Source organism: Branchiostoma floridae, unplaced genomic scaffold, assembly GCF_000003815.2.
Source record: "Branchiostoma floridae strain S238N-H82 unplaced genomic scaffold, Bfl_VNyyK Sc7u5tJ_1326, whole genome shotgun sequence".
NCBI classification, from domain to species: Eukaryota; Metazoa; Chordata; class Leptocardii; order Amphioxiformes; family Branchiostomatidae; genus Branchiostoma; species Branchiostoma floridae.
In genome coordinates this window covers 47,187-58,593 of record NW_023365699.1, presented here as the reverse complement: position 1 = coordinate 58,593, position 11,407 = coordinate 47,187, and the positions used below count along the sequence as shown (strand labels likewise).

At 41.2% G+C, this 11,407-nt stretch overlaps 4 protein-coding genes across 6 annotated transcripts in view; 1 reads left to right on the top strand and 3 right to left on the bottom strand.

Moving 5' to 3' along the window:
- The window catches only part of LOC118407360 (beta-1,3-galactosyltransferase 1-like), a 9,694-nt gene extending 3,126 nt beyond the window's left edge, over positions 1-6,568 (bottom strand). Inside the window, exons 1-4 of the mRNA XM_035807824.1 lie at positions 6,446-6,568; positions 5,578-5,934; positions 4,792-4,893; positions 4,301-4,374 (exon numbers count right to left, since the gene is read on the bottom strand). Of these exons, the coding sequence (XP_035663717.1) occupies positions 4,301-4,374; positions 4,792-4,893; positions 5,578-5,934; positions 6,446-6,547 (635 nt within the window). The 5' untranslated portion in view covers positions 6,548-6,568. The remainder of the gene's footprint in view (positions 1-4,300; positions 4,375-4,791; positions 4,894-5,577; positions 5,935-6,445) is intronic.
- On the bottom strand, positions 3,899-5,933 carry LOC118407370. The gene is made up of 3 exons (XM_035807837.1): positions 5,578-5,933; positions 4,792-4,893; positions 3,899-4,374 (listed from the first exon to the last, which is right to left on the bottom strand). The coding sequence occupies exons 1-3, from the start codon at positions 5,851-5,853 to the stop codon at positions 4,000-4,002; spliced, it is 753 nt and encodes a 250-aa protein (XP_035663730.1). The 5' UTR covers positions 5,854-5,933; the 3' UTR covers positions 3,899-3,999.
- Positions 6,569-6,578: 10 nt separating the features above from the next.
- On the bottom strand, positions 6,579-10,195 carry LOC118407369 (differentially expressed in FDCP 6 homolog). 2 transcript variants are annotated; one of them, XM_035807835.1, is made up of 6 exons: positions 9,999-10,195; positions 8,703-8,848; positions 8,136-8,246; positions 7,693-7,848; positions 7,003-7,161; positions 6,579-6,794 (listed from the first exon to the last, which is right to left on the bottom strand). In XM_035807835.1, exons 1-6 carry the CDS (start codon positions 10,171-10,173, stop codon positions 6,594-6,596), a joined length of 948 nt encoding a protein of 315 aa, XP_035663728.1. In that variant the 5' UTR covers positions 10,174-10,195; the 3' UTR covers positions 6,579-6,593. The 2 variants fall into 2 exon arrangements, with proteins under 2 accessions (XP_035663728.1, XP_035663729.1); XM_035807836.1 differs by having other exon boundaries at positions 8,703-9,034; positions 9,999-10,099.
- A 259-nt stretch (positions 10,196-10,454) lies between these two features.
- Positions 10,455-11,407, top strand: part of LOC118407371 — a 3,895-nt gene continuing 2,942 nt past the window's right edge. Inside the window, exon 1 of one of the 2 annotated variants that reach the window (XM_035807839.1) lies at positions 10,455-10,548. The gene's annotated coding sequence lies outside the window, so the exon portion shown is untranslated. Of the gene's footprint in view, positions 10,592-11,407 lie in introns of both variants that reach the window. The other variant, XM_035807838.1, reaches the window with a different exon arrangement.

Below are 11,407 nucleotides of genomic sequence, written 5' to 3'. Positions count from 1 at the left end.
GTCTTTAGACACACCAAGGACGTGGTATCTCATATTACGTCCTTGGACAAACAGCACAGGTGAAAGCTGGCCGCAGGATACTTAAGTGTTGTGAGTAACAAAATAGCGCATGTTTTCAGTATGCTACAGGCACCTATCTTCTATTCCCAAACACCTTCTGTTTGCTTATAAGCCAAGGAAGCACACACTGACCTCCACGGCTGACCTACATAACAAACCCCATGACAGCCAGTACCCAGGTCAGTAACATGTAAGTTGCTTACATGAACTTAAACATCTACATTTGCTATGTCATACGTACCACGGTTAATTACCGAATGGAACAAGCTTGATGTCACAGTTCGCAGCATGGGAGCTGTGTCATCGCACCAGTCCGACCTATTGTCTTTCAAACAGCTACTTGTGAAATCTACTGTTGATAGATTCAGAAGCCACTTTGTATCCGATAACCTCTGTACCTGGTCTACTGCATGTAAGTGCGCCTCCTGCCAGGATTTAAGGGCTCGGTAGTCTGATCGATTGTTTATGTCGTTTAGTATTAATCTTAATCTACTGTATTTACTGTATTTTCATGTCGTGGCGAGGGCCAGTAAAGGTGTCACCACCTGTTCCTCCGCCCCTTTCCCTTGTGTGGTGAATTCTAATAAACAAATAAACAAATCTAATCGTAATTTTAGCTAAATGATGCCTTCCTCACCAAAAACAACAAGTGCGAAGCCAGAATAGTAACACGGACGGTGGTCTCAAACTGCATTATATTGAAAAAAATGCGATTTGAAACCACCGTTCATCTACTTGATATCCCTAAATATCTTGTTTTTGTGTACAACGGATATAGATTACCCCGCGAATAAAGGTGAACACGCGTTACATTATCCGAAGTGACCCAAGGCGAAGCTCCGCCGGGGCAGAAAAGTCCGGAGTGTCTAACGAAGGGTCACTAAACGGTCTTCTAACAGAGAACGGAAAAAGGGCGGGCGGGTGGGCGTGTGATTTGAAGCTCTTACTTCCCCCAAACTTTAGCCCTCTCGCGTCTTTTGTGTAGCACATCTCTCTGCGATGGGGAAAAACCGGCAAATACTACACAATTAACAGTCTCAGGATATCGATGTCACGTCTATGGTTTTCTATTCCGGTCAATTCAACTACGCCGTACTTCAGCCAACTACGCCATACTTCAGCCAACTACGACGCACACACACACAGACACACACGCGCGCGCACACACACACACACACACACACACAGAGATGTACATGCACACACACACAGATCATTCTTAGATTTCTTGATGCATGAATAATTTTTGACCCCGGCCCAATCCACCCACCCAACTACCCACCACAGATGTAATTCTGTATGCACACAGGTTAATGACATGATAGCGATGCATCCTCCTGAACCCAGCACACTTCTTTCGGTTCCACACCTATCTATGGGTGCAGGGAGAGCATTTATCACACAAAGCAGGGTGAGAATGACTGAGTTCACACGCTGATCGTATCTCGGTTGTACAAGTCTGTAAATGCTCTTTGGACTGGCCGGGATGTTTGCGGACTGAACAAAAATTCAACTTAAGGCCAATAAATATGCAGTAGGCCAGGCGTGCTGTTGAATCATTTTTGGTCCATTTTGTGTTTCTGTTGTATTCTATATCGTACTTTTTATTCCCCAACACTGCCCGACCGGGCCCTTTTGTGGAAATGTGACGTTATTGTTAGGTAGCTAGCGTGTGTAGTCTACTGGTTAGCGGCCCTGCCACTGGAGCTAAAAGTCATGAGTGAGATTCCGACTAGTGTCCTTCACCCGGCATGCCCCCGGTACAACGAACCTGTAAATACTGTACATACTGGCATATAGCGCTTGTCTTTTCTGTCACGACCAGTGGACGATTAGCTCTTCAGTGAGCTATATAAACTGGTTTGAGATCCCTTTCCCGGTCTTTATACGAATATTGTTTATTGTTTAGTAAGAAACCTTTTAGCCCTTACGGGCTAATCTTCCAAGGTTCAAACAATCAACATGACTATATACCATACATTTTTTTTTAAATACAACAATCAACAATCACAGTATGTACAATAGAGCACAGTGTCTAGAGGTCAATGGTCTAGATGACAATGTTTGAGATGGCTTGTTTAAAACTGGACAATGTGAGATGGCAATGAGTTCCAGAGCATAATTTCTCGGTACAGGAAGGTACGTTTTCCACTGTTTGTTTTAGGTTTGGGTAGTCTGAAGCTGTTGGATACAGAAAATCTAGTATTATACATGTGGGATGAATTAACTGGTATGAAGGAATTGTACACATTTTGTGGTTCGTGGCCAGTGAGGATTTTGAAGAACATAATCAAAGTACTTAAAGAGAATCTCTTTCTCACTGTAGGCCAACCAAGCTCAAGATGCATCCGCCTAACATATGTTTCCGATGTACATTTTAATAACAGTCTACACGCTCTCTTTTGTATCTGTAGTTTTCTCATATTTGAATCTGACATACTGGCTAGCACTGGTGAGCGAATACACGGCGAGAGTACAAAACTGGCGTGTTACGACGAAAGGGCGGTTTGGTCCACTCACATGATGATTTAACAAGTGTGATAGGCTCTTTACCGTGCTCGAGGTGTGGCTCGGGCGCCAATCGGCCGATGAGTCTCAGCGAGCTCTAGATGGTATTCCCGGCTATTCTCCAAGCAGAGGTTTTGGTCCGGGGATAGCAGTGAGCCATGATTTCTCACAGCGGCCTCAGGAACGCATTTCCGCAGTTGCGCAGAAAGTGCACCTTGCTAGTTCCCCATTCACGTTGATTCAAGAAGCCAGGTAACTCGATACATTCTTCGTTACGGTGACGGTTGTCTTTATTTATAGACACACTGCACCAAGGACGTATCTCATAGTAACGTCCTTGGACACACAGGTGAAAGCGTAGCGGGCCGCCCGTGAAACAGTGGGGTTCAAGTAGTCTCCAAGCAGACCCAACGGTGCCTTAGAGATAGTATCAAAGCTGGCAAGGGAGTATAGCCGGCCAAAGGGAGATAGCCGGCTAAGGGAGTCAAACGGGCAGGTATACCAAGTCCCTGGCCAGCTTTGATACTATTTCTAAGGCACCGTAGGGTCTGCTTGGAGACTAGGGTTCAAGCGCTGATAAACTGACCACGCCAACAGGTCTGAGCTTTTGGTGTTGTATTGTGAATATCAGCATGTTTTCGTCTTGCGACCAAAGTCTAAAGTACCCTGGCCAAGAGCAATACGTTCTTCCACTTGTCCAGCAGTTTGAATGTTGGATTGACATATGAATTATGATAAATACATAAATTCATAAACATCCCAGACTGTTTACCAGTCAGGAACAATGGCCATGGCCATGGCCATGGACAGATTAGCATAATACTGGTCACAAGTGAGCTAGTGAGAGTGGTCAGAAGCTTAAGATTCAAGTATTCTGTACTGACTTTCATAGGAACATTATCAAACCATAAAGAATGATCAAAGTTACATAATGCAAGGAGGTTTCAATCAGATAAGATCATGTGATGATAAAACAATACTATCTGCAGTTTTTGGAAAAACAACTTTGTTCAACTGTACCTAATAGATAGAGTGATGAAGGAAGTGTATATACGAATAGAAAATGCATGGACAGGGTCTGCATGGGTGTAGTGAGTGTCACAATGTTTCACTACGTACAAACACATGTACACCTTTTTGCCTTGCGCAATTCACAACCTGCTAAATTCTTCAAAATATCGGCTGATTATGTATTCATTGATTCAGAATCTTTTGGAGAATAACTCTCGCTACTGGAGTTTAGTACTCATTTAAATTCTAACCCCATATGTAGATAACTTATATAATACATTTTTGACTTGTCACCTATTAAATAAATACGCCAATGGAGGACAGTTTCACACTTTTATTGCAAAAAGATTCTATATCTTAATCTTTAAAACTTAAAGTATGATAAATTTAGCTTAAACGTTATCCATATTTGCATATTATTTACAACAGGCTTGCAGCAATGGGTGTACGATTGAACATGAGAATACTATCCCTGAGTAATGCCAACACAGTAGGCGAAGGATACATCGTGTCCCCTACCCTAACACAATGTTTGTAATAACGACAAAATAGTATTCTACAACGTTCATTTGTACAATTGAGACTGTGCCGAGCACATGCCATTGCAGCTATGGTACAAATTTCACAACTTGGCAGTTTGCACGAACCACAGGATCGCAGAGACGTTAGACAGATGTTACAAACAATACATCTCTTCCTGTGGCCACAACTAGACCAGTACTCGCTATGACTGAGGCAGGCGATGAACGCTTGCTCAGCGAGCGATACTGTGTGGGGTAGGATGCGACAGCACATCTGAAATATAACGATAAAAGAATTGTTAAAAAGACATAGTCAGTTCTGAAAACATTGGTAAATTGATTGTGGCAAAACATCTTTAACGTACCGGTATATACATAAAACATCCCCAGTATGACTGGAATATGATGTGGCAAAAAGTTAGATGAGTGGTCCTATCATGTAACCTTGAGGGACACCTGAGCCAAGGATATCTGCATTGAGGTAAACCAAACTTTTTCTATCACTCGTGTTAACACTATTTGTTCTACATAAGATTAAAATCAATCGGAAGATTTCTTTGAAGATGACATAGATGTTTTCCGAAAAGGCCCACTCGGTACGCAAATGATAGAGGAAATTTCATGTTATGACACTTAATAGAGTGCATAATGGGTGACACCAAGAAGTGGCAGTACTAAATAGTACTAGTACCTGTAGCAGCCTGTTGTTGACCTGGTGCCGATGGAGGTTAACCGGTCCCACTGCAACTGCCCAGTATTCGGCCTGCTGGAATGCACGGAAGATCCCTCCACACTGTAGATAAATTTGACAAAATATATCAGTTTATTAAAGCTAGTCATTGGTGAAAGTCTTAGAACAATAGATATATGCCACATTATATCTCGGCATGTAGCAAACAGTTTAATTTACAAAAATTGCCCAAATATCTCTTTATGTAAAACTATTTCCAAATGTCGATGGGTTAGCTCATTGACCCATTTTCAAATGTTAGAACAAATGGGGAATTTATCCCATATGTCAGAAACTGTATGATATTAGAAAATGTAGGTAGCGTATTCGTTATTGGAAATATCTCTAACATATTGGAACATGCTAGAAAGTATTGAAATGTCAAACAAATGTTAAAAATGTAAACAGTTTCTTATCTCAGTTAAAAATTTTAGAATCTTAGAACAAAAGGCAACAAACACCCATGTGGTAATGTGTCATTGACTCTACCAATACATCGACATGATACTGGACAAGTCCATACATACGTGTACGTACCAAATACTGACAGATAAACAATGACTACTTTTCCTAGTACACTCTAGCACATCTGCTTTGTACCTTTTAGCACAGGGCATGACTGGATGATTGGATAGTTAGACTCGCCATTGTACAGGGGTCAATGAGTATTACTCAATAGTTACAATTGTTAATACCTTGACAGTCCTAGCATTGTTCAACTGTACTTAGATAGATTTTACGACTGACCTCAGTAGGGCTTGTGCTCTTTCTTAGACGGGCTGAGATCTTGTCCTTAAACTGTTTGTCGTTCTGGAGGTCCTCAGGACTCAGCTGGCTGCCCCGGATGTCCTCTCTCGTCTCCACACACCCTGTGACGTCACACTCCTCCTTGTCACACGTAAACACGTGTCCACAGTACAACCGTCGCACGTGGGCGCAGCGCTCACAGTTGATTTTGTGGCACGTTTTGATGTGGAAGAGGTAGGGTGTGACCACGCGCTGACAAGACTGGCACTCCCTCATGTGGCTCGTAAGTAGGATGTCGTCGCCAGTCAGATCAGGGAGATGACATTGACACTCTGTCAGGTCATCTACACCGGGCAACTGTTTGGATATGAGAACAACAATATGTATTATCTGTTTGTATGTCATGAAAAACATTCTATCCTGTTTGCATATCATGAAGAAACATTGTTTGTTTGTTTATTTGTTTGTTTTCTTGTATAATATAAAGAAACATGCCAACAAAGATGGCGATCTGTCAAGTCCTTTTTGAGTTATTCTCTTTCAAAGTTTCACACAAAATTGGCCCCTGCAGTTCACAAAATGAAGCGAGAGGGCCCAAACCATAAACCACGTACTTTCTGCACCCCAGAGCTATCTATCACTCATAAATCACGGCCGTAGGATATCCAGAACAGGGGATGTCTAAAACAAAATCTTCGCTACAGTCCTGTAGAGAGCCGCTAGTGGTTATCCTCAAACTTTGTTTTGTTACTGACCCCTACTAAATATCATAATGACCCATCGACAGTCTCTCGAGTAATGCTGGCCCTAAACACAAGCAAAGAAACAAACAGCAACCAAAATTAAACCTTGGCCAAGGTAATCATAAACAGTCGCATACATTTGATGTAAATGGTACATATTTTGTACGTTTCCTTACGTTTGGAGATGATTTATTGCAGAAGAGCACATAGTAAGAGAAAGAAAGCATTTCAACGAGGGTGTTAACAAAGCTTTTAGTGAAGATTATAGCATAGCTAGCAGGGTAAAATGTTGATGATAACCTTTCTTACCAATGGGTGGACAGTCCGACACAGAATTTCCAGCTCCTTCAGTCGCTCTGTGAGATGAAGCAGCTCCTCTCGCGCTGTCTCCTCCATGGAACTGTGTTGCTCCACCAACCTTTCCGTAGCAGCCCTCCATGTCACAGCATCTGCCCAGGCCTTTTCCTTGGCAGCCTACAAAATAATTTTTCTCATACACTTATGTCGAGCTTTTATACATTCGTTAAAGACTGATACTTGTGTTGTATGTCAGATAAAGTAATAATTTGTGTTCTTTATGATATTTGGTTCCATAATTTTCACTGATTGAAAAGACTGATGAAAACATAAAAACTCTTTTGTGTGTATTATATCTTCCAGAAAATAGTAAAAAAGTAACTACCTTTTCCTGATGGACAACCGATGCTGATGACCTCAACTGCTCCTTCAACTGGCGTATCTTTTCTTGTGAGCTGGTTTCTATGGCCTCTTTCGCCTTCGTCGTTTCCATAACTTCGTGCTGCTTGTCTCGGAGCTCGAGTTGTAGCTTTTCGTTCAACTCCTGTTGTTAAGTAAAAGAACACGATATGACCGATAGCTTGCTGCTTGCCTGGTAGTCAACGTGCTGTATTCGAAGTTCTATCACTTTTACATCCATCACTAGTATACACTTCAGTTGTATACGTTTTATACTTGGCTTTCATTACCATGTATATAAGTAAATAGGTTTTGGTTATTGTTAAGTAATTGTCATTTAGAGTCTAAGTTGTTGTAGTATGTATTTATAGTTATCAAGTGTATAATTGTATTGTATGTTTTGGATATTTTGAAAAGAATCCTGGAAGATTAGTATACACGTGTTGTTTCACTAATGGAGTTCCTAACTAGTAAACATAAACATAAACATAAATGCAAACATTTGCTTCTTTGCCTACCTCAATGTAATGTAAACATAAATAGAGTGCTCAGCAAATCTGTCGTTATATTGAGGGAATATTGAGAAAGATATAAAATCATTAAGAAAGATCGCTACCGATAACCAGTCTACATTCTAATATGAGTGACAAGTTCATCACAAATAAGAAATCTTTACCTGCTGCTGTTTTAACTTTTCATTAGACAGCTGTAGCGCCTTGAAGAGGTCATTCCTTTCTTTCTCAATCTTCTGGACATCGTCACGATAGTGTCGCAAATCCACGACCTCAACTTGTAGTTCTTTGAGCTGTCTTTTCAATTTTTCCACGCCTGTCTGCAACATGAGATTAGTATGGCTAAGGCTCTCGTGTGATACGATTCTTTCTTCTAACAGGAAGAAAATCCAGGACAAAGAATTAAAATCTACATCAATTTCACTAATTAGAAACTTTGCAGTTTGTTATAGAGTTTTACATTTTAAATTCCATGTACAAATGGTGAAAGTTAAGAATGATATCAGTCTACATACCCAAATGGTGCTGTTTTAGTTTACAAAATACTAAGAAGATTTTCTAAAGACTAAAATGTGTAACCTGAAGAAAAGCAAAGAGTTATAATTACCATGTCAACGTCGATGTTGCCGTTTTCCTTTCCTCCTGTTGTCAGGACGGCGACCAGTCTTTCTTTGGTGCCAACAATGGCCCCCTTCAGGTTTCCATTTCTTGTAGTTTTCTGACGACGAAGAAGATAACGGAATAAGTTATAACATCGTTAGCACGTTTGCTTCAGGACAACGGAAACATATTGATAAACAGCAGCTTACTACTCATCATCAAAATTCAGAGGGCTAGCAAAACGTTAGAAACTGGAGTGGGAACACCATGCACACACGAGTAGGTTCCACCCCATTTAAAGAGCACAAGGGCTATATATTATGATACCATTAAAAAGTCGTATCTATAACACGAGATATGAACATCGAAAGTTCTGCTACATTAGTGTAGAAAGCCGCAAGGGGTCCATAATCAAACTGTTCCTTGTTTTGCCCATACCTTTCCATGTACCAAAAATAATAATGATCCATCCACAACTTCTAGGGTAAGCACTGTTCACACACACACACACACAACAACAACCCATAAACGGCACCAAAAATATAACTAAATTTGTATTGGCGAAGGTAATTACCTGGTCAAACATCTCTCCGTTTTCCTGTGGTCCTACTTTCCCTTGGTTACGAGTCTTTTTATCCTGAAGCGGCTCAGCCATTGGTGATGGGTCTGTAGTCGCCATTTTCACGTCGTCCGGGTGCTCGGTGAAACGGTTGTAGTTCTCTGTTGATGTCAACACAGGAAAGAAAACTCTCGGTCAGGATGATGGCATGGGACTCATTTGTTCTCTAACTATACTTGTTGAGAGCATGTGTCCCTCTGGTGACCTTCCAAGTCCAGCTTAGAAACGCACGTAGAAACAGACAGTGCCCAACTCGGTTTGTATGCCTTGTCTTTCGACCAATGCTTCTGAAACGAGAATGACACCGGCCTCTGTGGATATGACCTTCAAAGATTGAGAAATAAAAACAATGGTGTTTATATTCAGTCCAAGGAACTGACCCAAAAGTTATGTGAACAACAACCCACCTATAAAAACACAAACACGTTCTCCCTTTTAGATCTAAAGAGTGGGGAATGTTCTAAGTCTAAACTGGATGAGTCCAGTTCTACTTGCCCGATCGGAAAGTCCCGGTTACTATTTATGGTAGTGACGTAGTTTCGGTCGTCAGTTGGTAGGTTGCTACCGTGATTTTTGACAACGATAAAAGTAATAAAAAATAACATTATATCCTAAGAAGACGTTTGTACCAATTTTACCGACGACTGGCTGTATTTTCTTGCGGCTAACGTGAAAGTTTGGCATAATTAACTCTAATGCTGGATGTGAAAAATGTGATGGCATGGTCCACAAATGATAACATGGCCAAATTCAAACGCTCATACAATACACAGGAGCATTTCGAAGTTACACAAACTTCAAGTGAAAACCACTCTTCTTCTGTTTGCGTTAAAACCATTTTTAGTATTGCTTTCACTTTTTTAGTCGAATCTCTGTTAAGTGCCGCCCCCCTCCCCTGCGGTCTTTGTACTATCTGTTTATGTCCGAACTTTCCTACCTGTTACACTTTAAAACTCAGGTCGCCTTTGCCGTATCCTGTGCTATTTCAGGGTCACGTCTGCCCCTACATTTATAGTTGTATCGCGGCCTGCCACTATTCCCAATTGCTATACTCCTTTTACAGTATTTACCTACCCAGATATCAAGCTGGTGCGTAGCAAGTTTAGAAACTGGGTACACCTTTCCCAGCACAAAGGCGAGGGTGAAAAGAAGTTAAAGTTCAAAGCTCTATCCCCTTCCGGGTCGTCACAAGAAGAAAGAGTCTGCCTTAAGAGTTGAAATTTTGGTACGTTTGCGTTTGAACAGCCTTACCTGTTTCTCCTTCCATAGTCTGAAGAATAATGAATCGAACTTTTGGGTACATGCGCGCAAGTATCGTCATTTTAGGGACTTTCCATGTTATTTTTACATTCGTGGCGTCAGTGGGGAAAGGCAAGTGAGGTAACTGTTTATCTGGCCGGCCATTGGCTGTTGGGCACGTGATCATGCACACCTGGTGACCTCATCGCAAACACGTCGCCGCTAAAAACAACGGCTCCTGACAAGAAAAACTCGATATAAACTCAAAATATCTGCAATACAGTACAGGAAAGACGTGTATATTTTATGTGGCAAAGGCTGAAATGTTCTTTTAGCAGTTATTGAAGATTCGAGCCCTTAAACAAAATCCGAATCGAAGAAGTCGGGTATTCCCATACGTAACATAAAGCGGAAGTGTGGAAATCCCCATGATTCATACAGAAACTCTACTACGGAAATCCCCTCCGTAGTCTTTCTTCATATTGGTAGGGAATTTCCACACAGTGTTGCAACTTACTAGAAGGTTCCGCCACTCCCTCACTACTGGAAACAACCGTCAAACGTAGGTAACGTTGCGCTGCCGCTCTTCCAAACGGTGTTTACAGGTATGTGTATATAGGTTCGTTATTACCGAACTCACCGTTAGCAATGTACACGTATTCGCATCCGTTTGTTTAAGGGTATAGCTTAGCATAGTATGAAGTCAAACCTTATTGAACCCCTCTTTATAGTTGGGATGTTTTATGTGTTCGAAGTTGATTTTTACTAGCGTTGAAGTAATATAGGGATGAGTTGATACGCTACAGGTGTGCAATGGGTCATAATAGCTAATGTACAATCGTATTATTGTAGACTAGAACCTTGTGTTGCCCTTGTTATTCCACTATCCACTATTCCTCCTAAATCCGTAATACTGATATTTGCATTATCAATATCAATAATTTTTACCGTCAATCGCACACTTCAAGCCCGTCAAATCTAATCAAATAGGTATTATCTTGTCAGTTGCTGGAGACTTTCCACCTAAAACATTACGTATCATAATTGCAGACTCCTAGCTTATCAGATGTTGAAAGAAACAATCGAAACGTTCACCAGTTCCCCGCATTTTCCACATGTTGAGTTTTAGAAAAACAGAAGTCAGAAAATGTTACGATTTTTCCTTCCAACTTCTGCTTGGAGATCGCCTACTTCTCTATCATCCTCAAAACATTCTCCTACGCAGAGGGACCACGGTCGTGTCAAAACGACTTGTGCTAATGCCGATGGGGACCGGGCGTTAGGAGGATGCCTCAAAAATGACTAGTAGTAATCTATTAATAGTAGTTAATAAGTGGTCGTGATGTCGCTGTTGTGATGCAACCTACATCATAGTGGATATGTACTAAAAACCTACTCTCAGAGGTTAGGCTCCGGCTGTT

What these genes read in the sequence shown, in the direction of transcription:
- LOC118407370 (XM_035807837.1), bottom strand. Translation starts at nt 5,853, where the DNA reads ATGAGGGAGTGCCAGTCTTGTCAGCGCGTGGTCACACCCTACCTCTTC. An exon ending in AGAGCACAAGCCCTACTGAG is followed by an intron (nt 4,894 to 5,577) that starts GTCAGTCGTAAA and finishes ATTTATCTACAG; the next exon opens with TGTGGAGGGATCTTCCGTGC. An exon ending in TCAACAACAGGCTGCTACAG is followed by an intron (nt 4,375 to 4,791) that starts GTACTAGTACTA and finishes GTTATATTTCAG; the next exon opens with ATGTGCTGTCGCATCCTACC.
- LOC118407369 (XM_035807835.1), bottom strand. Translation starts at nt 10,173, where the DNA reads ATGATCACGTGCCCAACAGCCAATGGCCGGCCAGATAAACAGTTACCT. An exon ending in AAAAGTTAAAACAGCAGCAG is followed by an intron (nt 7,162 to 7,692) that starts GTAAAGATTTCT and finishes ACTTAACAACAG; the next exon opens with GAGTTGAACGAAAAGCTACA. An exon ending in CGGTTGTCCATCAGGAAAAG is followed by an intron (nt 6,795 to 7,002) that starts GTAGTTACTTTT and finishes ATTATTTTGTAG; the next exon opens with GCTGCCAAGGAAAAGGCCTG.